This window comes from Diadema antillarum, unplaced genomic scaffold (genome assembly GCF_040938485.1).
Source record: "Diadema antillarum isolate AM-2024a unplaced genomic scaffold, OU_Dant_1.0 scf00000206, whole genome shotgun sequence".
Taxonomy (NCBI): domain Eukaryota; kingdom Metazoa; phylum Echinodermata; class Echinoidea; order Diadematoida; family Diadematidae; genus Diadema; species Diadema antillarum.
Window position 1 is genome coordinate 309,989 of NW_027271095.1, and position 22,909 is coordinate 332,897.

Sequence of the window (22,909 nt, forward strand, 5' to 3'; positions counted from 1 at the left end):
CAGTGGGCGCCGGCGAGACGTGCGTGGTGGTGGTACGGTAGTAGGGCAGCACTTTAGTACGTTTATACAACTTACAAGCACAGCTAAGTTCAAAACGGAAGGTAGGTAAGCAAGCCTCACTATTTGTCAGCAAAATTCAATGTGTGTGGGTTGTGAGGGACTGATAGGGGATATTTTACCATTATTTTCATGATCACAAACGTCAAATCGAAATTCCTACAAAGTATATTCGTAGGCCTACCGTACTAGTCTAGTCTACTACTAGTATGGTTGGGTGTTCATAATACCGGACACCTAACGTTTTTCTATCAATAGAAACGTGAAAAATGTGTAACGTGTGTGCACGATCGTACAAGCGGCGGTGACAATTTTGCGGTCAAAATCGTCAAACTTATTACGGAAGGATACTCTACATCTAACAACGAGTCAGCAAAGGTAGGCCTAGTTATATGTAGTTACACGATAAATCTTATTCGATTTTGCTAAAGTTCGGTAATTTAGAGGGAATACTTATTTGTTTTCGCCACATTTTACTCGGTAGCGTAGCCCAGTGAAGAATCGAACACCGTTGCGCGTAGTCCCATGCGTACATTTTCTGTCTGTACGCGCAATGCCATTATAATGCGCGGTCGGTCGTTATGGACCCGGTCGGTGGGTTGAACACCTACCATACTACTAGCTACTACGTACTACTAGTAATGCCAAATGCCAAATCATTTTTGAAATGGCAATGCCAAATGCCAAATCATTTTTGAAATGGCAATGCCAACTACATGTTACATGTAGTTCTAGGTGTCTAGACTATGCAACAATAAGTGCCACAATGGCAATAATAGCGACAGGGTAGAGCTGAGCTGTGTATGTACAACAATGTGTACCTACTGTAGTAATTAGTCTATACTTATTTTCTTATCTGTTGTCATGTTTGAACATTTCTATCTTTTCAATTTTTTGAAGCGCCATGAGCACCGCAAAGTGGACCTGTGCACTTTAGGGTAGCCACTAACTCATTGTTGTTATTAAAATATTATTATTGTTGTCATTAAAATATTATCATTATCATTATTGTCGCTATCATCACAAGATATCTCTTGGAGATCAATATCGCGTCAAGTTCCATCCTGGAACCTTAGACTTCTAGTACTTTTCTCAGGATTCGCGCCGTCCCCAGCAATACTGCTTTTGGAGCGTTTGCACTCAATCGGACACACCCACATCATCCAAGTGCCGTCACAGCTGCTTTAGCGTTGTTCCGAGTGCTCCAACGAAAACAGGGATCACCTTCGTTTTCATTATTATTATTATTATTATTATTATTATTATTATTATCGCTATCTTCACAAGATATCTCTTGGAGATCAATATCACGTCAAGTTCCATCCTGGAACCTTAGACTTCCCGTAAATTTACTTTTCTCAGGATTCACGCTGTCCCCAGCAATGCTGCTTTTTGGAGCGTTTGCACTCAATTGGGCACACCTACATCGTCCAAGTGCTGATGCAGCTGCTTTGGCGTTGTTCAAAGTGCTCCAACGACAATAGAGATCACCTTCGTTCTCATAGGAATTCCACAGGCGGCGAAGTTCTCTGGCAAGGTCTTGGTACTTTTCTATCTTTTTCTTCTCCTTCTCGGTCACCCTGCTATCTCCAGGAATCTCCTGGTACCATGACATCGACAATCGTGCACATCTGTCGAGCCCTTTCTACGACGATGATATCCGGACGCCTGTGCTGGATGACATTGTCAGTTTGAACATCAAAATCCCACAGGATTTTAACTTGGTCATTTTCAGAAACTTTCTGTGGTTTGTGCATATATACCATTTGCTCTCAGTCTCACATGGTAGTTTATGTTTTCCACAAAGCTCCCAGTGAACGACTTGTGCCAGTTTGTCATGTCGTCTTTTGTACTCTTTTTGCGCCAGTTTACTACAGCCTCATACGATATGTTGCACTGTCTCGTCTCTTTCTCGGCATATCCTGCATGCGGCATCCACATCTCTCTTCTGTACCTTGGCTTTTAGAGCATTCGTTGACAGTGCTTGCTCATGGGCAGCGATGATCAGTCCTTCTGTCTCCTTCTTCAGTTCTCCTTTCTTCAGCCATAACCATGTGTTATTACTGCTGGTGTTCTCCATCTCTCTGCAGAACTGCCTGTGTAGCTGCTTTTCTCTCCACTTTGCGGATCTTTCTGATCGTTTCTGGCTTTTGAAAGTAAGTTGATCAATGGTGTTTACATTATTTCCACTTTCGACCAGAACGGCTCAAAGGAGTTTTTCCTCACTGCTGTTTATGTAATTGTTGAGGCTGATTTGCTCCATGTTGACGCAATCTGATGCACTCACGAGCCCTCGGCCTCCTTCTTTCCTTGGCAGGTACAACCTGTCGACGTCAGCACTCATCTGGTGGGTTTTATTATTATTATTATTATTGTCTCTATCTTCACAAGATATCCCTTTGAGATCAATATCAGATCAAGTTCCATCCTGCAACCTTAGACTTCTAGTACCGGTACTTTTCTCAGGATTTGCGCCGTCCCCAGCAATGCTGCTTTTTGGAGCGTTTGCACTCTATCAGGCACACCAACATCGTCCAAGTGCCGTCGCAGCTGCTTTGGCATTGTTCCGATTGCTCCAACGACAATAAGCTAGTTCGAAGTTAGCTCATGGGCGCATTGGTACGAATGACCTTTCTCTTTTCTCAGTTGGTTAGGGGCACTTGACTCGTTTTAGAGCGACATAATGCATAAGCTTTACATAACAATTTATGGGATTCACAATCCTTTCAAACAAAGAATAGAGTTGCGTAGACCAGATGAGCAGAAAGATCTGTCAATTAACACTTGGGAAAGCATCCATTTCATTATTTTGCATTGAATGTATTGACAATCTCTTTCTGTTGATATTGCCAAATACCACTTTTGCTGTCAGGTGGATGTGCTGGCAAGCAGCATTTATAAGTATCTCATGAATAATCATTACATTACAGATGCTTATCCCAGTGAATTTAAAAACCATTATGCCTGTTGGTCTGAATGACCTTGTTTGTGCTCATGCGCAAAGTGGAACAACATTGTACGAACTGGCTTATAGGGATCACCTTCGTTTTCATATTCCACAGGCGGCGAAGTTCTCTGGCAAGGTCCTGGTACTTTTCTATCTTTTCCTTCTCCTTCTCAGCTACTCTGCTGTCTTATCATTATTATTATTATTATTGTTATTATTATTATTATTATTATTATTATTATTATTATTATTATTATTATTCAGTACTTACAATTTAGGTGGCTTTAGGGTTTATGGTTAGCGTACGCAGGGTTAGTGTTAAAGATGTTAGGGGTAGGGTAACATTGATCACGGAGTCCAAGGTTAGTGGGGGGGGGGGGTGCAAGTCACAAGGAACTCTTTCCACTGGACCTACTGCTCAGCCACCACGTTTTGATTAAATACAGTATATCTTAGAAAATATCCCTCAGTTTCACCATAGTAAATTTCATTTCCCCAAGGCAGATAATCCCGCAATTCATATCGCGGGCTCAGATTGGTGACATGCATTTTACGTGCTGAAGTCATGGTGACAAACGCAGGGGACATTTTTTACTGTGCGGCGGTGCATGCCCAAAACCGACCGCCTCTTCTCCGTGCTGATAAAGCATGTAAATCTAGTGAATGACAACGACCTGTTAAACATCAATTTTCTTTATAAACTAATGAGGATTATCGTAACATTTTACCCTCAAGAAAGCTATTGGGCAATATGATCAGTCTGCAAATATATAGGTGGTCCATGAGTAGTAGACTTTAATACCATACTACTTAAACAATTAAGGTTCAGTCGGAAAGTGCTATATTATTTTTTATTTATTCCGCTTTCAGTCACAAATATCAAGATTACAGTATTCAAAATCAAAACACACAATGGAGAGTTATTGGTGCACCAGGTTGGGCAGCCCGGGTCTGGAAAGAGCCAACTAAATGACTTGGGCCCTCAGGCCATCCTCCCCAACCCACCTGGTGCACCCAGAACAGTACCAATACATTAATATCACAGTTTACAATATAAAAGGTGCAATTTTCATTAAGAGGCATAAATTTGAAGAAAAAAAATCTAAAATCTAAACAACTGTTTCTTTGTCAGTGTCAAATAAAGATATGTATAACTTCCAATCTTTCCAACTCTATTCAAATATCAGATGTCATTTTCTACATAAGAATTCATTCATTCATTCATTCATTCATTCATTCATTCATTCATTCATTCATTTATTAATGGTTTAAAAGACAACTACCATGGCAGCCCACAGGCCTGATTGAAATATGGGAAATGTCCAGATTTCTTCCTGAATATTTACAATTCATTGTCCTGATGCCTGTGGAAAATGTGATGACTGTTTGTGTTGGTAACAAGCATTTCATTTCAAGAGGAAATGGTTATAGTGTTATAGTGTTAATTGTGCTAATCTGTGGGTATATCAATATCCTGGGTGTACTTGATACTGCAGTCCAGCATAATTATTTAGTCTGAATGTATCAAACATTGTAAATGGCCCTCCTCCCATACCAGTACTTTGGAAATCTATCAAATGGAATGTATTACCCCAATCCCCATTTACTTGTAATTGTTTGAGCTGAAAGACTAGGTATTCCATTGCCTCCTTGTTCTACAGACAGACTGTCAAGCCCCTTCAATTGGCTACAATCTTCACACCACTTCATCGGCTGATTACAGTAACTCGTCATGAGTGCCGTGCTCGTGAGGCAGCTGAATCGAATTCTTCAGCCAATACAAGTCGGGAGCTGCCAGTGCCCATGCCATCATACCAGGCATTCTACACTGGCATTGCAGAGTCACAGACACCTCTCTTTATCAAGGTTGGACCACTGTCTTATAATAATTCGAGTATTGATGTACAAAGAAACTAGAAATGTCGCTATGGCAACTGGTATGCCTCAGCCAGAATGCATGCTTCTCCTAATAGGTCTGTAGTACATGAGGACAATGTGTGATGACAGTTTCACATAATTGGCAAAATATCAGAATAACATGTTTGTCACAAATGTGTTGAATGTTCACCTTCCTTGACCTAGGTTTAATTGGATGAATGGGAGAGCTTGTATTTGGGGGTTTGAAGACTTTTACTTGGCTTTGACTCTTTTATAAGTTCATGCATTGAGTAATTTTCAAGGTATGGAGAAAAGGTGCAATTTCTGTATTGAATAGTAAATTGTTACCATTTTCACCTGTCCCTTGACCTTTGACCCTATGTCCCTAAAATTCATAAGAGAATCACTGTCAGGCAGAACATGCATTTAATATGTACTAAGTTTCAAGATAACTTGAGCCACTTCCGAGATATGGATGAAGAAGTAAAGTTCAGCACTTTCACTTGATCTTTGACCTTTTTGGCCCCCCCCCCCCCCCCCCAAAAAAAAAAAAAAAAAAAATGCCCAGAGAATCTCTATTGGGTAATACATGTATACACCAAGTTTGAAAAAAAAAAATCTTGCAGGCATTGCATAAATGCATAAATATGAGGGAAATAATTATTTAGATTTTGAAGAGTTGACCTTGACCTCTGACCCCACAACTCAAAATTCCGTAGATAATCACTGCCAGTCAGTACATGCTTATAATCGATACTATGTTCCATGAAGATACCTTGAACCATTTCCAAGATATGGAGAAAAAAGTGAAATTGTAACATTTTCATATGACATTTGACCTCATGACCCGAAGCTCTCACCAGAGAATCTTAATTGGGTAGTACATGTATACACTAAGTTTCAAGAAAATATCTTCAAGCATTGCATAGATATGGGGGAAATAGTGAAAATTTTGAGCATATGACCTTGACCTTTTGATCTTTGACCTTGAGCATGTGCACCCAATAGTTGATAGGTACAACTTCATCCCCTCATACACATACATGCCAAGTTTCATTACAATACCTCAAAAGGTTTTTTAGATACGCTGTCCACAAAATTGATTACGGACGGACGGCAGGACGGACAACCTGAAAACATAATGCCTCCGGCACCACTTTGTGGCGGAGGCATAAAAAAATAATGAATATATGTACTTTTTACTTCACATCTGAATAGCTTAGAGTGTCCTTCTTTTCTAATTTTAAGTTGGGATTTTTTAGATGTTTAAGTTTTTCATACCACTGTTCCAGAAATGAAAGAAACGAGATATGAAACTCGTCAGACTGACGAGTTAGGTGATACGCTTGGGGTCATCAGATGTCGGTCATCTGTGATCGACAAAGAAAAGAATGTGATATAGGCACCTTGAAGTTATATTGAGTTTGCATGCAAAACCGTTTCTCTAACCTCTCGGCCACGGGACATCCACGGAAATGGTAAGGCAAAAAAGAAATGTATAGATATTACAGGGAGAAAAGTCAATGCCCACTCAACCAACGTGGCCGCGTGAACATGTATTGCATTGCTAGACGGAAAAGCGGCCTTGTAACTACTAATGTCGCTATGCCATTTCTGGCAACTTGGGAAAAATACGTGCCGTAAACATAAAACCTATAATCGGCTGGTTTTGATACCTTGCCTTTAATCACAATTTTCAGTGTGATGACGTCATCAAAGTACAAAACAATGACATGGTCTTGAAAGACAATTGTTCAAAGTACAACACCTTTGTCGTCGTCATTACATACTATGATCGGTTTGACAAAGTCAGCCTGCCAAATTTTGCAGCAGTCGAAGCAATATGGTCTCCAACACAAAAAAGAGGGATATGGTGTGTGTGTGTGTCTGTGTGTGTGTATAGGTGCGTTTATATACGAATGTGATTTCTACATGGACGAATATGTAATACAAAATTGAAGGAAAAAAAAGTAAAATAGCTGAGTATTTTGTTTCGTGATCTTGTGGGGTTCGAACCCGCACGTGTGCAACCTCACGTCTCTGAGACGTCGCCTTTAACCACTCGGCCATACGTCTCGACGAGAAAATATGAGGAACGTAAACTTATGTATGTGAAAGATGAATCAGGAATCGTTTTGTCCACATTCCATTCTCATTTTAAGTTTTAAACTGCAAAATTGTCAAACTAATGAGGAGATTTCAAAGGATAACATGCATGATTACTGCAGCTTATTGTCTCAGTTACCACATACTTAAGTTACAGAGGAAATGGAGCAAAATCACCTGAGATAAAGGTGCTTAAACGTTGTCAAGTCAATGCACATTAAAAAAAAATCACCTCCCATAGAGATAACACGTAAACTTGTCTGATTTTGAGTCTTTACCTTTAATAACAAATTGAAGTATGATGGTAAGTCTTCTCGAACCAAGAGTGTGGAACGTAAGCTTCTACGTGAAAGATGAATCATGACGATCACCCGTGACCGACACATCTTCAAAGGGATCAGTTATTAGAAGTGGAAGCCCTCGTCCAAGCATATTGTCTCAGCAATTCCAAAGCAATGATACCCTTACATTTAGGCATACCATAATTTCCCTCTGAAATCAATGGTAGGTATTATTCATGTACTATTGCTTGCCTTGTCCATAAACTTTGCTTTACAAACTTTCAGTGAAACGTGTCATAACATAATTCTGTAACTCCATTAGCAGGGATTGACTTCATAAAGAAAGATATATCAAATTGAACGCTTAGCACGTATAACTAAGGGGGATTTTAGCCTGATGCTCTGTTCTTCACTGCTCAGATACCAACAACACTCATTACCTACGGCTACGTATAGAGAAACAGCCATGACGAAAATAAGTTTTTCCTTTTCTTTGGCAGATAGACACACAACCCCTTTAAACCACACTATAATTGACATGGAGGGACATGAAAAAGTTCATTACTACTACTAAACAGTGATGCCTTCTACTCCTGTGGCACAAGATAACTCTATAGCAACATAAAACCTGTCTACAACTCCGTTATTGCGTCAAACAATAACATCCTGGAATTTCAAAGAGATGAGCGAGACGCCATACACCTGGCCTAGAGTTAATTCATTCAGTTGCCATTCCTGCTCCAGTTGAGTTATGCAAATTATTTTCCGACCTGTCTTGTGACAGTGTAACAGGAACAAACGTAGAGAAAAGGAAAGAGAAAAGGAAAGGTGGCAAGCGGGGCACTGTACCAAGGGCAATTTAAACAATACGTATGATAAATGAAGCAAATCCAACCTCCAGCCTCCGACAAAAAAAAAGGAACTTGAGCGACTGTGTGTCGTGGGGTAGTATAATTGGTAAGATAATACGATAAATGACATCGATCGGAATAAAGCTGAACTGCCAAAAGAAACAAAAAGAAAGAGAGAGAGAAAAAAATGATAGCGTCCTGCGGGTCTCGAACATCTCGTCCTGAGGTAGTGCATAATGACCATGCGGCGCGCTAAGCGACTATAAAGCCACACGGCTGTACCGAAGATTGGATGTGAAATTTATCTTTAATCTTTTTATATATATATATATATATATATATATATATATATATATATTTATCTTAAATCTTTATACCATTTACAACATGAAAAAGTTCATTACTACTACTAAACAGTGATGCTTTCCACTCATGTGGTACAAGATACCTCTATAGCAACATATAACCTGTCTACAACTCCGTTATTGGGTCAAACAATAACAACCTGGAATTTCAAAGAGATGAGCGAGACGTCATACACCTGGACTAGAGTTAATCAATTCAGCTCCCATTCCTGCAAGTTATTTAAACGTACATGTTCCTACCTATCCTGTTACAGTATAACAATAACCAATGAAGAGAAAAGGAAAGAGCAAACGAAAGGTGGCAAGCGGGACACTGTAACAAGGGGCAATTTACAACATTAATTGTGACAAAATTAATGAAGCAAACCCAATCTCCAAACCCAATACAAAACAAGGGAAATAGAGCAGCCGTGTTCACGGGTTACGTACACTTGATAAAATAATACGATAAATGACATCGGAGTAAAGCTGAACTGCCGAAAAAAAAAGAGAAAAAAAGAAAGAACGGATAAAAGTCCTGCGGGAGTCGAACCACTCGCCTTCCGGTATGGCGTTATGAACAACCAGCGCGTTAACCGATTATGCCACATGGCTGTCCTGAAGATCGAGTGCGAAACTTAAATCTAAATACAATCGTGACAGTGTTGACTTGTGATGGCGCTATTCAACTTCTCACAAGTGGCAGCGTGGATTCGATCAATATACAGTTGCAAAGAAAAATTGGGAATCGTTCCGTACAGATTGCATTCTCATTTTCAGTTTTAAATTGCAAAATTGTCAACCTCATGAGGAGATTTGAAAACATAAAATGCAGGATTACTAAAGCTTATTGTCTCAGCTACAACATATGTATGTTTCAGAGGAAATGGAGCAAAATCAGATGAGGTAAAGGTGCCTAAACGTTGTCTAGTCAATGCATGGTTTAAAAAAAAATCACCTCCCATAGACATAACACGTAAACTTGTCTGATTTTGAGTCTTTACCTTTAATCACAATTTCTAGTGTGATGACGTCATCATATTTCAAAACCATCACATGGACTTGAAAGGCAAATGTTCAAAGTGCAATATATCTGAATTTGGGATAATATTGAGCTTAAACAACAGAGATACGAGCAAATGAATGTCAGAAACAGTACCTCAAAAAAATCAATTCCACTTTTTTTATTTAAAATGACGATATGATGACGTCATCGCGTTTTCCTGGCAATATTGATACTAGGAATGTTATTTACAATTCATATACTTTTGTAATATGCAATAGAAATATAGGGTCAATGGACGATTTAAAGAGCTATGGCGAAATAAAGAAAGACATGTTTTTTCACTATATTTGCAGAAAGACGCGCACGTGGAATTTCAACTTTGACGCCAGTGCATTCCTTTGTTATAGGTCAAAATCGATCGGAAATCAATGGATATTGTTACTCAAAGTATCAGAAATCCAAATCAGTCAAAAAAAATGCATTTTCATGTTGCTTACGGGCTCTGCGCGCGAAATTGCGCGGACGGACGCGCACGCGAGAAAATGTTTGAAACGCTTAAAATTGTCTGAAACTTCGAGATTTCCCATTGGGAAGTCGTTTTGAGCCTTTGAAAATTTTGACGCGCGCTGCTTAAGCGCGCGTAATGATGACCTGTGTAACTAGCGTTAAAAAGTAAGATAGAGCGTGACCTGAACTTCATGTCCACCGAAAATGATACAGAAATGACATCTAGTTATGAAGTTATGATCGATCATGTGACTAGGTCCGAAAATCACAAAATGGCGCCTAGATGACGTCATAGATACCGGTATGTTACTGTCATGAAAACCTTATTGTGGCTAGATTTTGTCATGAGACATGTTGACTGAAAATGTCATGTTATTTCGTAATGTCATTCTTGAGATATTGACGACACAAAATTGTCCAGAAAGAAAGAAGAATAAAAAAAACGAGACATGAAAACTCGTCACATTGAGGACGAGTTAGGTGATACGCTTGGGGTCATCAGGTGTCGGTCATCTGTGATCGACAAAGAAAAGAATGTGATATAGGCACCTTGAAGTTGTATTGAGCGTGCATGCAAAACCGTTTCTCTAACCACTCGGCCACGGGACATCCCCGGAAATGGTAAGGCAAAAAAGAAATGTATAGATATTACAGGGGGAAAAAGTCAATGCCCACTCAACAATCGTGGCCGCGTGAACATGTATTGCATTGCTAGACGGAAATGCGGCCTTGTAACGACTGATGTCGCTATGCCATTTCTGGCAACTTGGGAAAAATACGCGCCGTAGACATAAAGCCTATAATCGGCTGGTTTTGATACCTTGCCTTTAATCACAATTTTCAGTGTGATGACGTCATCAAAGTACAAAACAATGACATGGTCTTGAAAGACAATTGTTCAAAGTACAACACCTCCGTCGTCGTCATTACATACTATGATCGGTTTGACAAAGTCAGCCTGCAAAATTTTGCAGCAGTCGAAGCAATGTGGTCTCCAACACAAAAAAGAGGGATATGGTGTGTGTCTGTGTGTCTGTGTGTGTGTATAGGTGCGTTTATATACGAACGTGATTTCTACATGGACGAATATGTAATACAAAATTGAAGAAAAAAAGTAAAATAGCTATGTATTTTGTTTCGTGATCTTGTGGGGTTCGAACCCGCAACCTCACGTCTCTGAGACGTCGCCTTTAACCACTCGGCCATACGTCTAGGCGAGAAAATATGAGGAACGTAAACTTATGTATGTGAAAGATGAATCGGGAATCATTTTGTCCACATTCCATTCTCATTTTCAGTTTTAAACTGCAAAATTGTCAACCTGATGAGGAGATTTCGAAGAAGAAAATGCATGATTATTGCAGCTTATTGTCTCAGCTACAACATACTTAAGTTTCAGAGGAAATGAAGCAGAATCAGCTGAGATAAAGGTGCTTAAACGTTGTCAAGTCAATGCATGGTTTTAAAAAAGATCCCCTCCCATAGACATAACACGTAAACTTGTCCGATTTTGCGTCTTTACCTTTAATCACAATTTAAAGTATGATGACGTCATTAAATTTCAAAACCATGACATGGACCTGAAAGGCAAATGTTCAAAGTACAACATATCTGAATTTGGGATAATATTGAGCTTAAAGGACAAGTTCACCTTCATAAACATAAAGATTGAGAGAATTCAACAATATTAGTAGAACACATCAGTGCAAGTTTGAGGAAAATTGGACAATCGATGCAAAAGTTATGAATTTTTTAAATTTTTGTATTGGAACCGCTGGATGAGGAGACTACTACAGCTTGTGAGTCATATGCGTACAACAGTATAAAGAAAATGTAAAGAAAATTCAACATATTTTCACTTTTTTCGCATAATAAAGGAGCACTTGACTTGCCTCTTTCTAAAGGCAGGGGGAATAATATTACCCATAACATTTGTCGGTAACAAGTCGGACGAATGTGTACTTTTTTCAAAAGATGAAATTTTGTGAAATTCTCTTTATGTTTTCCTTATATTGTTGTACGCATGTGACATCTAAGTTATTCACACACTGCAGTAGTCTTCTCATCCAGCGGTTACAGCACAAAAACTTCAAAAATTCATAACTTTTGAACGGATTGTCCGATTTTCCTCAAACATTCAATGATGTGTTCTACTAATACCGCTACATTCTCTCAATCCTTATGTTTATGAAGGTGAACTTGTCCTTTAAACAACAGAGATACGAGCAAATGAATGTCAGAAACAGTACCTCAAAAAAATTAATTCCACTTTTTTGATTTCAGATGATGATATGATGACGTCATAATGTAATTATGGAAATATTAATACTTGAAACGTTATTTCCAATTCATATGTTTTTGTAATATGCAATAAAAACATAGGGTAACCAGACGTTTTAAAGAGCTATGGCGAAATAAACAAAGACATGTTTTTCGCTATATTTGCACAAAGACGCGCACACGAAATTTCAACTTTGACGCCAACGCATTCCTTTGTTATAGGTCAAAATTGATCGGAAATCAATGGATATTGTTACTTAATGTATCAGGAATCCAAATCTGTCAAAAAATGTGCATTTTCAGTTTGCTTACGCGCACTACGCGCGAAAATGTGCGGACGGACGCGAACGCGCGAAACGCTTAAAATTGTCTGAAACTTCGAGATTTCCCATTGGTAAGTTGTTTTGAGCCTTTTAAAAGTTTGACGCGCGCGTACGCGCGCGTAATAATGTCTTAGGTAATTAGCATTAAAATGTATGATAGAGCGTGACCTGAACTTAATGTCCGCCGAAAATGATACAGACATGACCTTTAGATATGAAGTTATGATCGATCATGTAACATGGTCCGAAAATCACAAAATGGCGCCTAGATGACGTCATAGATATGTTACTGTCATGAAAACCTTATTGTGGCTAGATTTTGTCATGAGACATGTTCCCTGAAAATGTCATGTTATTCCGTAATGTCATTCTTGAGATATTGATGACACAAAATTGTCCAGAAAGAAAGAAGAATAAAAAGAAATAAAGAGAGATTTTGACAATCACAATAGGTGATACGCTGATAGCGTATCACCTAATAAAGAGAGATTTTGACAATCACAATAGGTGATACGCTGATAGCGTATCACCTAATTACAAAGTCGTCAATGCCATACTGTAATCTGTGAAAGCATACCTTTAGTATCTCTTTAACATGATCAGTCCTCTCCTATAGGTATAATGGATTGTCATTCTACGCATCATGCACCTTTAATTATACCCCCGCCACACATAGTGTGAAGGGGGTATATAGGAATCACCGTGATGTTGGTCGGGCGGGTGGGTGGGCGGGCGGTCAGTCGGTCGGTCGGTCTGTTGTAAAATCTTGCGTCGCGAACTCCTCCTACAGTTTTGAAGCAATTTAAATGAAACTTAGGGTAAATGATGATATTGAGGTATAGATGTGCAAGACATGTTTTTTGTGTTTGTCGGATAATGCATTGCCATGGTAACCATAATTTTACCAAAACCTTGTGGATTGAATAACTTCCATAGTATTTAAGCAATCAATTTCAAAATTGGTATCTATGATGATCTATAGGTGTCGTTATGCAAGACACTCTTTGTGTTTGTACTTGACAAAGTGTTGCCATGGTAAGCGTATGTTTTCTTCGAAATCTTATGGAGTGAACAACTTCCACAGTTTTGAAGCAATTGAAATCAAATTTGGTAGGCATTATGGCCTTGAGGCATAGATGTGGAACACATAATTTTTGTGTTTGTCGGACAAAGCGTTGCCATGGTAACCATAATTTTACCAAAACCTTGTGGATTGAAGAACTTCCACATCATTCAAGCAATTAAGGTCAAATTTAGTTTGTATGATGATCGGGAGGTGTAGTTATGCAAGACACCAATGTGTTAATATAAGAAAAATATGTTGCCATGGTAACCACTCATTTTTGTATCAAATTGAACCATTTAATCTATGAAGGTGAAATTCGGTGTGTATGACGCTCTTTCAGTGTAGTTTTGCAAAATGTCCTTTGTATTTGTATCGGACAGTGCATTGCCATGGTAACCGCATATTATTTTTTTTTAAATCCTGTGGAGTGAACTTCTTCCACAGTTTTCAAGCAATTGAAACCAAATTTGGTAGGCATTATGGCCCTGAGGTACAGATGTGGAACACATAATTTTTGTGTTTGTAACACAAACCGTTGCCATGGTAACCACAATTTTACCAAAGCCTTGCAGATCGAATAACTTTTCCATCATTCAAGCAATTAAAGTCAAATTTAGTATGTATTATGATCGAGAAGTGTAGTTTTGCAAGACACCAATGTGTTAGTTTAAGGAAAATGTGTTGCCATGGTAACCACCCATTTTGTATCAAAATAAACCATTCGAGCTATGAAGGTCAAATTTGGTGTGTATGATGGTCTTTAAGTGTAGTGATGCTGGGGGAAAGCATGTTTCCATTTGCTGTAAGTTTTATACTCAGTGTCAACTCTGTATTTGTACAGTAAACTAAAATTATTCTGTTTCCAATTCGACAAATGCACAAACTTGGTATTAACGTCATTTCCTTCATGACATCACATGCTATAAAGCAACACTAGGGGCGGGGGTATTAATCACCTTCCGTGATAATTGTAGTTCATCCTGTTCTTCTTTTCCCTTAGGACCAGTGTGAGGTTATCATATGACGTCTTTGAATCTAAGCAGCCAAATGGGGGTGCAGCTTTTCCCATTGTTATTCTCCATGGTGTTCTTGGATCCAAGAAGAACTGGGAGTCTCTGGCAAAAAGAATGGCAACAGAGTTATCCAGAAGGGTAAGGTTTGGATACACTGAATGCCCAGATTGTAACATAGTTTTAAATACATTGTCAGGGGTACCAGGTATTTTGGTTGCTTGTTATGTTCTATTGCTTGATAGATGTGCGTGTTTGTATTACGAAAAGTTATTCCAGTCATAACACTAATACATCCATTGGTAAACATTGGTTGTCAGTGTCTTTCATTCAACTATCTCAAGTTAGTTGATAAATCAAAAGAGAGAGGTAGAGATAAGTCCCAAATCTGATGCCATTTTTAATGTACACCACTACATGAAGATGGGTACAGGTATATGCTCAAGGTAAATATACATTTAATTTATTTCTTTTTGTAGAAGAGAATATGAACAACAGTAATTATGATACATCTCAAATGATTTTTAATCCCAAATATTGTTTTCCTCTTCTTTTCAAAACTTGACAAGACTGTAAAACTTTATCACTAGTGTGTCGGTCAGTGTTAACTTTAAGATATTTTTTTTTACTGAAATTGGTAAGTGTTTACAAGTAAATACACGTATGTAGAACTGTACGTGACAAGTGTGTAAATTGCACATTATTCTTTAGGTTACCCTACCAGCCATTTGTTCATGTAGTGGATTGTTGAATCGAAGGCATGCCATCCACTTTAAGTTAACAGTACCCCTGCTGCAGTGGATTCTTAGCATGAGGGGAGTTACGTAGGTACGTTGGGAACTTGAGTATGAGTATTTAGCACAGGAACAAAACACTTGGCCAAGTGGTGGATAGCATATTCAGTCCTAATATAATCAGTCTAATGCTTCAAGTGAACAGCCATTTGACTTCCATTACAGAAATACCTAAATGCAGTTGATGTATAATTAAACGGATATTTTATCCTGTTGTGCCTGAGATGATGTAATTCCTCATCGGGAAGGGTTGAAGCATGACAAGCCCCATTCCCATGCAGAATTTCTGAAGTTTGCAAATTTTATCGTATGTTTGTGCAGGTTGTGACTGTGGATGCCCGTAACCATGGTCAGAGTGAACACTCTCCCGTTATGAGCTACGAGGCCATGGCAGATGACGTTGACCAGCTCCTGAGGTGTCAACTTGGGACTGACCGGTGTGATCTGCTTGGGCACAGCATGGGTGGTCGAACAGGAATTAGTCTGGCACTGTCACGGGTGTGTTCCCTGCCTACACTTCAAATATAATATTTATCAAAGCTGCCATCAACTATGTGACACCTGCATATTTTTTCTCTCTCTTAAATTGGAAACGGTTGCATCATTGACTTGTTTAATTTTATTGTGTTTGTTGAAATACTCTAAAGATTATGTTGATTATAGATTGCCAATTTTGTTATGTACATTTTTGTTCAAATGTATGTTTTGATGCTTTTCGTGGAAAAATTGCAGAAGTGAAATCAAATTGGACTGAAACTCTCCTACATGCTTGAACATTGGGTGGCATTTTACTGTATTGACAAATACAGTGGAGGTGTCGTGGCTGAGTGGATAAGAGCGCTCGTCTGTGAATGACATGAGCGTGGTATGATGGGTTCGAGCCCATGCCAAGCCCGACACGTTTGCTCTTCAGCAAGGCACTTTATCCACATTGCTGCTCTCCACCCAGGAGTATAAATGGGTACCCGGTAGGATGAGAAAGCTTATGTTGGTTGATCAGCATGTGCGCGCCTGTAAAATGGCTGCGACTGGCTGGAATGCTCCCCAGGGAGTGGAGAATGAGCACTGTTTAGTGCTGGTTGGAAATCATGTATCCAGTGACCAGGGTAATAATAGTCTGTAAAGCGCATTGAGACACTTAAGTGTGAAATGCGCTATATAAAAACCAGCTATTATTATTTATTATTATATAAAAAGTCACTTTACAGTGTGCATAGATGTTTTTAAATAGATTGGTTTACCATATTTAATAGATACCTGGTACTGTGCCTATACCGTTATACGCTGTGCGAAGTTTATTGATGCATATCACATAGCTCACCTGAGGTTTACCTCAGTCATGGCTGACATGAAAATAGCCAATAATTGTGCAAAATATTGCAATAATGGAATGTAATTTAGATCAAAGGATGTCCCTTGACAGGTAAGTGAGAAATATCCATGCATGAGTGAATAGGCCTGCCCATCATTATGGCATTACTTACACAATATAACTAAGAAGCAGTCGTTTATTCTTGAAGGTAATCATAAGCAGCAATTCTGTATACTTTACAGCCAAATCTAATCAACAAGCTCATTGTGGTCGATGTTACTCACAATGCCCCACCTCAGTCCGTCAGTGATACGTCCCAAACCATGGAATTTATCCAGCTCATGAAGGACATGCCGCTCAGCCATCTTGGTTCACAGACACTCTCAAAAGCCAAGAGGGAGGTGGGCAAGCAGATGGCAGAGGCAGTTCCGGTATGTTTAAGCTTTGTGTCCATACTTCCAATATGGGTTCTTGGGGCGGGAGATTGTTATCTTCACATGATCTTCTGTGTGCCTGCATACAATGCGGTTGACCTGTCTACACAATGTGGCTCATTGGATCTCTGGGTGCAGTTGAGGGTGATGTCAAAACATGCCATAGGGAAATTTGATGTTGTGAGGAAAAGGAAATGTTAATATTTAATATATTATGTTGATTAAATGTTGCTACTTGTACTCAGAGCTGAATACTGTAGGTGTTCTCACCCTATTTTTATAGATTTTCTTCATGTTATTCATAGTTTTTCATCTTTGAGTGATTACCCTTTCAGGAAGCATATTGCCAAATTTTCTTGTTTTTTCCCCCAAACATACAGTATACAAGTGATGCACAGGACAGAGTGGATCAGTGAGAATTGGATGCGTGAGTTTAACTGTGGAACTGTTTAAACCCATGACCGCAGCGAGTGGGTTTTATCCAATTCTCAGTGATCCACGAAACAGGCCTGTGCATCATTCGTTTTATAGGATGGGCCCATAAATTCATGAAGTTGAACCTTTTTTTCCCTATCATGCGTCCAGTACATCTACAACACCGTACAAGGCTTGAGCCATGTGTTTGGATTTTACTGGATGCATGGCTTAGTGGGGATCAGTAAGAATCAGTGCATGATAGTTGACCAATTAGATTGCAGAGGTTCTAAAGCCCGTTTTGTAATGCCAGTAACTACAATAAGTTGACACCTCTTGTTCATACAATGTCCGTCTTCCACTGTCAATCGCCAGGATGACATGCTTCGTGCATTCTTCCTGACCAACCTGACCAAGGAGGATGGGAAGGTGAAGTGGAGAGTCAACCTGGATGCCCTCATGGCTAACTGGACTCACCTGACACATCTGCAGGTTCCACTGGGAGCTCAGTTTACTGGGGAAACACTCTTTGTCAGCGGTGAAAACTCCAACTATGTGAGGTGAGTGCTCACATGAACACAACTCATTGTATAGATGTGACTGCGCATCACAAAACCGACAAAAAGTTTCATGCCCTGATTTACGTGAGGACTCATAAGATGTAAATGGGTCAACCTAGTCAATCTGTGGTTTTTCATATTTTCTGAAAGAGCAATTCTTCTTCTACTTATTTCTAAAGTTTGAGATCATAAAATGAAAGAAAAAATGTGTTTTGTAACAGTTTTTCTAGAACACTTTTTAAGGAATTGAGTGATTAGGTATATGTCTTAGAGGCCCCCTTTCATTATTAAAATCCTGTTACACACTTTTACTCTAATAAGTTTTGTAAGGATGATGCCACTGCTTTGAAAGTTGGTACGAGCAATGTATAGAATTTTTTGATTAAGCATGGTCAATGTCAGCTTAGTCTGATAATCCCTTCATTGTTACTGCTAGGGTGCTAAACATCCTGTTTGTGTTTGTTTTATTTTCTTTCTTTTTTTGTCCCATTTATTGCACAGCTAGCATGGCATGGTATTATCATTATACAGTAAGTGCTTGAATAGACCCTATACTTCAGGGCCTCATTTCTCGATACACACTTTTCTCAAGTCTGTGCTTTCTTTCCAATATTTAGATAGGTGAGGAGAGTCCACTTTGATTGAGTTATATATAATTTTAAAGCTTAAAGTCTATTCTTTCAGAATTGCCAATGCATTTATTTACGTACAAGACTTTTCACCTTGCTCACCTATCTGTTTTTCCTTTTCTCTCCCCACCACAGATCAGAAGACCACCCTGGGATTCGGGCTATTTTTCCAAATGTCTCATTTTCAGTCATAGAGGGCGCCGGACACTGGGTGCATTCGGAGAAACCGGCAGAGTTCTTACAAATAGTGTTGCAGTTTCTTGCCAAAACGTCATGACATCATCATGGCTTGACAGCATAATGTCCAACATTGTGTCTAGGCTAAACATTGACCTCAATATTATTATGTCTCATATATATGGTAATAATTATAGGGAGCTGGTAAAAGGTTTTGTATTGACTTTGGCATCCTATTAGTTATATACGTGTTTTATGCAATATGGTGAATGGCACAAAGAATATTTGATAGATATCTCATTGTTTATGACGCAGCTGAAATGCAATAGGACTTCTCAAGGTGTTGCTAGGCAAAGTTGTGAAGAAAACAGCTACATGTAAATGTATATCGCTGTTTGCATGGCCGGCGGAACCGTTGGGGCCGTTGGGGGTCGGGCCCCCACACTTTTTGTGCACCATACAAAGGAATGCATAAGGTGTCATCACTTTGGGCCCCCCTTACTTTATTTAACCCGGAAGTTTGTGAGTGGCACTAAATAGAAATAGATAGAGATCTTGAAGTGTGAGTGAAGTAAGGTTATGTTTTTCCACTGAAGACTTTGCTTGTCAGCTGAAAAAACCCTGGATATGGAAGGGGAGAGATGAGCTGAGGACCTTTATTTTTTTTTTTTTGCTTGTAAGCTCATGAAACCCAGAAGTGCCCACCCCCCCCCCCCCCCCCCACTTTTGAAAACACTCTGGTTGGGGCAACAAAACCTTGTATCTCAAAAATGTCAAATGTTCAGGAGACCAAAAAACAACAACAACAACATAGCTGTCAAAGCACTGTAACAAATGGGAATGCCTTTCTTTTGACATGCCATGACGGCTTCATTTTTAAGGTAAGACAACGAGGATGTGGATATGACATCACTTAAGACTTTAGTGATTATCTGACAATTAATCCAAACGAGTTATTTTCACTAAAATTTTAGGTACTATGTTTTGTCACCCCAGCGATAATATCCTTTAGTTCTTCACAGTCATTCAATGTGTATATGTAATGATATGTTTTTGCAGCACCAGAACAAGCGCGCCGGAACACTTTTGGTTTTGGGGGGCAAAATCTTGACGGGGGCACATTATGTGACGGTGTGAAATCCTCGGCGAGGGAGCGAAGCGACCGAGCGGGGGTACCATGGTAAGGACTTTTTGTTAAAACAGAGTACAAGAGTCGCATTCATAGAGCATTTAAAAGCAAATTTCTAGGAAATTACACATTTGGGAAAAAATTTAGTGCGAAGGACTATGATCATAACTTACGGGGGTATATTTATGTGACTGTGTAAGATCCTCGGTGAGGGAGCGAAGCGACCGAGCAGGGGAGGGTGTGGGAGGGGGATACCCCCTCCCACGGGAGGGACTTTTTGCAAAAACAGAGTACAAAAGTCGTGTTTATAGAGCATTTAAAAGCAAATTTCTAGGAAATTACGCATAGTGTAAAACAATTTAGTGTGAAGGACTATGATTATAACATACAGGGGTACCATCTATACACTCAATTTACTCATAAGTAAATACAACTGTATTAGTGTACAGATATTATAGCGGTAATGCATATTGATAATGAATTATGATTTTTATTTTATATCATTAGTTCTGAAATTGACAACTTTTAGACAAGAAAAGTGCCTTTATTGCTCATTTTGGTCTTTAGATAATTGATTAATTATTTGTTACAGGGGGCACTTTGGGGGGGGGGGGGGCAAAAACTAATTTTGCCCCCCAAAAATTTTATTTGGGGGGCAAGTGGCACCCCTGCCCCAGAAAATCGCTTTACAACCAAGATCGTATTCCTGATATTTTTATCTCGTTCTCTCTTTCCTCTTTCTTTTTTATTTGAGCAGACAGTGTATTTCCATGTTTCTCGTATCCCTGTATTGGGACATTCATGTATACTTGGTTCTCAGCTTGTTTTAGGGGGGTTTTTTATTTGTTTTTATTTTTGTAGGCATTAATGATATAGAATGCATGGAACTCTTGAATAATCAGCCATTAAAAATGTGATTGATCCTGTTTGTCTGTATATTAAATGTCATTGCAAATGATGAACTAGATTTTGGGAGGTATTTTTTGTTACTGAAATCAGATTACCATAAAAGTTTAAATGAGCTATAATTTGAGTGTTGACAAAGTACTTCTTTTGGGAATTAATTACAACTCGACTCTATTCTAAAACAGTGATGGCGAGTGCTTATTATTTACAAAAAACTTTTATGAGTACTGCTTATACTATATATGATACATATGTTTGTAGATGAACAAGTAAAATAGCAATAAGTGCAACATTTCTACCTCCATCTCCTCTTCAAGGCTCTTATCCCTATTATGAAATGATTATGAGGGGCTCAAGAAGAAATGTGTGTTAATAATCGCAGCTTGTGGAGTATACATACGCAACTTATCCAGTAGATTTACACAAAAGTACAAGTGTATCAAAGTCAATTCCATTAACCTTGAAGATACAGTTGTTAATGAAGTTGATTCACGTCCAGCTAGGAATGCCTTTGTAATTGGAATATAAAAGTGCTTCATTCTCACTTCATGAAATGTGAAAAATATGGCCATTCTTGACACAGGTATTAACAGAAAATATTGTACATGTGTTTGTAATGTCACATATTGATTTTGCCTCCACCACAAAGTGTTGCTGGTGGCATTATGTTTTCTGGTAGTCTGTTGGTCTGTCTGTTCATCCGTCTATAGGTAATTGATTTTATGGACAGTGTAACTTATGTGAACCCTCTGAGGTATCCCAGTGAATCTTGGCATGTATTACAGTGGATGAACTTGTGCCTATACATTTCTGAGTGCATGCACTCTAGTTCAAAGGTCAAGGTCAAATCCTTAAATTTCACCCTCTCCCCCCCCCCCCCCAATATATCTCTGCAATGCCTGAAGGTACAATGTACGGTATTTTCATGAAAGTTGGCATATATGTGTCTTACAATGAAGAGATTCTCTAGGGAAAGTTTTTGGACCATAGGATCTAGGATCAAAAGTCAAGTGAAAATGCTAAAATTTCACTTTTTTCTCCATATCTTGGAAATGGCTCATGCTATCCTCATGAAATTTATACATGTACTATGCATTTACTGCCAAATGATGATTCTCTTGAGAAATTTTGGGTTATGGGGGTCAAAGGTGGTCAGGTAAAAATCCAAAAATCTACCATTTGATGCTTAAATATCGTTATTTTCCCCATACCTTGAAAAATACTCAATACATTTACACTGCAAACTAGGTACACTGTATATTCATGTATTACTACACATTTATTCTGCAAGGAAAGATTTGGCCGTGGGGTCAAAGGCTGAATGATATTGTGAAAATGTCACTATTGTTTCCTATATTTTGAAAATAGCCCATAGTATCGTCATTATATTGCTGTTAATGATTATATGAAGAAAGATATGGGCCATGGTGTCAAGGCCCAGGGTCACATGTCAAGTGAAAATGCTCAAATTCCCAAATACTTGATCTGTTGAACAATACAATCCATCCAAATGAAATCTGGTTCAAGGAATGTGTAAACACTGACCTTTTTTGGTGTTGTGCCTTCAAACTTTCAAGCATGTCATGTCAGTTTTTTTACCAATCATGTGAAACTTGTTTCACACTGTCAAGATGTACAACAGACATATATATGGGAGAATGATATGATATGATATGATATGGCAGAGGCATACCCAGGCACCATAATGGTATTTCTAATTATAGCATCATATATGGACTTCCTGATACTAAAATGATTATGAACCCATGCTAGTAGTGACCACACCATGTAAACTTTGCATGATATGCACTGGCTGTCTATACAATACTGGAATTCTTTTAGTAATCTGTTGACAAAGATTTGACCAAAGATATCTCAGAGAATTCATCCAAAATATC

The 22,909-nt window shown here is 38.8% G+C and overlaps 1 protein-coding gene across 1 annotated transcript; it reads left to right on the forward strand.

Moving 5' to 3' along the window:
- Positions 1–334: 334 nt before the first annotated feature.
- On the forward strand, positions 335–19,076 carry LOC139724064 (sn-1-specific diacylglycerol lipase ABHD11-like). Its single transcript, XM_071635268.1, has 7 exons — positions 335–435; positions 4,666–4,870; positions 14,647–14,797; positions 15,772–15,948; positions 17,005–17,193; positions 17,986–18,170; positions 18,935–19,076. The coding sequence occupies exons 2-7, from the start codon at positions 4,737–4,739 to the stop codon at positions 19,074–19,076; spliced, it is 978 nt and encodes a 325-aa protein (XP_071491369.1). The 5' UTR covers positions 335–435; positions 4,666–4,736.
- Positions 19,077–22,909: the final 3,833 nt, after the last annotated feature.

Excerpts from the sequence above, each read along its gene's own strand:
- LOC139724064 (XM_071635268.1), top strand. The coding sequence starts at position 4,737 with ATGAGTGCCGTGCTCGTGAGGCAGCTGAATCGAATTCTTCAGCCAATA. Across the intron at positions 15,949-17,004 it reads TTAGTCTGGCACTGTCACGG|CCAAATCTAATCAACAAGCT; the intron begins GTGTGTTCCCTG and ends TATACTTTACAG. Across the intron at positions 18,171-18,934 it reads GAAAACTCCAACTATGTGAG|ATCAGAAGACCACCCTGGGA; the intron begins GTGAGTGCTCAC and ends TCCCCACCACAG.